This window comes from Penaeus japonicus, unplaced genomic scaffold (genome assembly GCF_977035675.1).
Source record: "Penaeus japonicus unplaced genomic scaffold, GWHDUDI00000001_assembly GWHDUDI00000039, whole genome shotgun sequence".
Lineage (NCBI taxonomy): Eukaryota > Metazoa > Arthropoda > Malacostraca > Decapoda > Penaeidae > Penaeus > Penaeus japonicus.
The window spans coordinates 9,009,000-9,011,499 of record NW_028234441.1 but is presented as its reverse complement, the minus strand read 5'-3'; the positions used below and the strand labels follow the sequence as shown (position 1 = coordinate 9,011,499).

Sequence of the window (2,500 nt, the reverse complement as noted above, 5' to 3'; positions counted from 1 at the left end):
CGTCTATTCGTTGCTAATCACTGAATTCGTATATACAAAGATGTTGAGGAGTATTTCCCAAATTTATTTTTCAAACTAACGTAGCCCTCTCTACGCCATCCTCTCCTGTGTGTCCATGCATGTGCGGGTTTGTACGTGTGTTCATCTATCCTTGTTCATAGGAAGAGTCTCTGTACTTACCAATGGCTTTGGTTATGTCCTTGTAGAACAACCAGTTGGAATAGTCTGTGGCGTCCCAGTCGAACATTAACTTGAAGAAGAGGAAGTAAAGAGGATCTGCAATCAGTGAAAAAAATCGGTCATATTGATGTATCATTTGAAAACTGCAACGGTTGCGAGTAGATAAAAAGATAAGCATTAATCATACAGATTGTTTCTTAATATGGATATCATTACAAGCGATACAGAAATGACTAGAAAGAATTCTCAGAGGAAAATGAACAATGCTCACACCTGAGAGACACTTGAACTTTGATTACACGATATCGTATCAACTCATGAGAGAGAGAAAATATTCAACACGTGGATTAGATTTTGTATATTGGGAGACCAGACGGCGGGATAAACAGCCAAGTAATGATGATGAAAGATTTCTCATCTCAGGGCATATCAAAAACCCATCAGTCTGAAATCTTGCTATTAAGAGGGTCCTCTTAATATTGAGATCCTCTTAATATTGATATCAAGATTCAATTTTTATCAATATCATTATTATTATCATCATCATTGTTAGATTGTTATGATTATTAAATCTGAATATAATATCAGGGTCCTCCTCTTAAGTATTAAGGTATATTGTCACTTTCAAAACCACAAATATTTCCTTATCAATGTCAGGAGGGAAGCCTTGTGACGAGTGTTTTTACGGCAAATCACACAATTCGGTCGGCTAATGCAAAGCCAGTCATTTTCAAGAATGACAGGCGAATATTAAATTACCCAGACTTTATTTACAATGTTCAAAATGCCTTCAGCAACAGAACACAATTTTTTTCAGACATTTCTCGGTACGTATTTATATAAGGATGAGGAAAAAATGGAAAACGAAAAAGAATTCACGCAAAGAATTGAATATACATGGCTTTAAAGTGAAAAAAAATATGTAACAGAACACAGCATACCTGTATAAGGTTTATAATCAAGGGTTTTCGAAAGAAACAAAAATAAGGGGAAGACAAAGCAAGAAAAAATCGAAACACATAAAACCAAACATGCCACAGGAAGAACCGCAAGACCCCTATAAATAGCATCCCACATGAGCTGAAACACGAAGAACTGAAGCACGAGAAGACTCACTCATAGCGAAGAAAATGCAGATGTGAGAGAAGAGATTCGAAAAGATGATGCCCCTTCGCGGTCCCTCCTTTCGGTAGACGGCGGTAACGAGCTTCGCGGGCACTTCGTACAGCCACGAGATCTGGAACTTCGGCTTGTCGTCTGTGGCAAGGACGAAGGAGAAATAGGAAGAGATGAAGTTAGTGAAAGAGAAGGATGGACGAAGAGAAGGAAAGGAGGAGGAAGAGGGAGAAGAAGTAGAAGAGGAAGATAGAAGAATAACATATTTTCAAAAAATAATAATCATGCAAAAGATGCAAAAAAAATATATATACTTAGTGAAGTAAGAATGAAAAGCAGAAAATATAAATGAGAAAATGAAAATATTAGAAAGGAACAAAATCTTCTAATACTAGGCAGTGATCATCATATCCATAATGAAGAGCTACTGACCATTGTTACTGAGGTTCACGGATTCCGCAGTGAACACGAGGCTGAGGAGGCAGAGGAGTAAGAGCCCCAACGCCAGCCCGAACACCGCTACGTACCCGCCCACCGCGAACACCTGGCCAGGTAAGGCGGTGACATTAATAGGCTTGTCTTCGGGGTCCTTCCCTCCCAGACAACGACTCGAAACCACTCAGTCTATGCACTGAAAGGAAGGCTCTTGACTAGCCGCTGGCGACGACACGGAGAATGACTGTCAAAGGAGGAACATGCTGGCTCCGTAGACACCCCCTCTCTGCGCTATCCTTCACAGCAACGTTTTGCATGCAAGGCTTCAGAAAATACGTGACGCGGATTGTTAATTAAACTGAGTGGATTCGAATCAGGGTCAGGGCGGACAGTTACTCTTGCGTCATTGCGGTATTGAGTCGTGCCTTCTTCTCTTCTTTTTTATTTGCGTTATTGCTGTATCTAACCACTGTAGCAACGATTCGCTTCGGTATTTTATTAATGGAATATGTATGACTCAATGTAACCATGTATGAAAAGAGAATGATCACGCCCACCTGTCCGCCGATCATCCTTCCGGTGGGCGACCCAAAAGCCATGAAAATCTTGAGGATTCCCAGCCTGTAAGTTCGGTTGACTTCTGTCGTGACGTCAGCAATGCAGGCGAAGACGAGCATCTGGAAGCCGCCCATCGCCGCCCCGAGAGAGTAGATGAACGGCGCCACCTGCGGGGAAGGGGTTCTTTGGGTGTTATGAACACACACACACA

At 41.4% G+C, this 2,500-nt stretch overlaps 1 protein-coding gene across 1 annotated transcript in view; it reads right to left on the bottom strand.

The window, feature by feature from the left end:
• LOC122262950 (proton-coupled folate transporter-like) overlaps window positions 1-2,500 on the bottom strand; it is a 7,252-nt gene that overhangs the window by 2,930 nt on the left and 1,822 nt on the right. The window contains exons 6-9 of the mRNA XM_043031200.2: window positions 2,289-2,456; window positions 1,729-1,840; window positions 1,297-1,437; window positions 181-276 (exon numbers count right to left, since the gene is read on the bottom strand). Coding sequence (XP_042887134.2) covers window positions 181-276; window positions 1,297-1,437; window positions 1,729-1,840; window positions 2,289-2,456 — 517 coding nt within the window. The remainder of the gene's footprint in view (window positions 1-180; window positions 277-1,296; window positions 1,438-1,728; window positions 1,841-2,288; window positions 2,457-2,500) is intronic.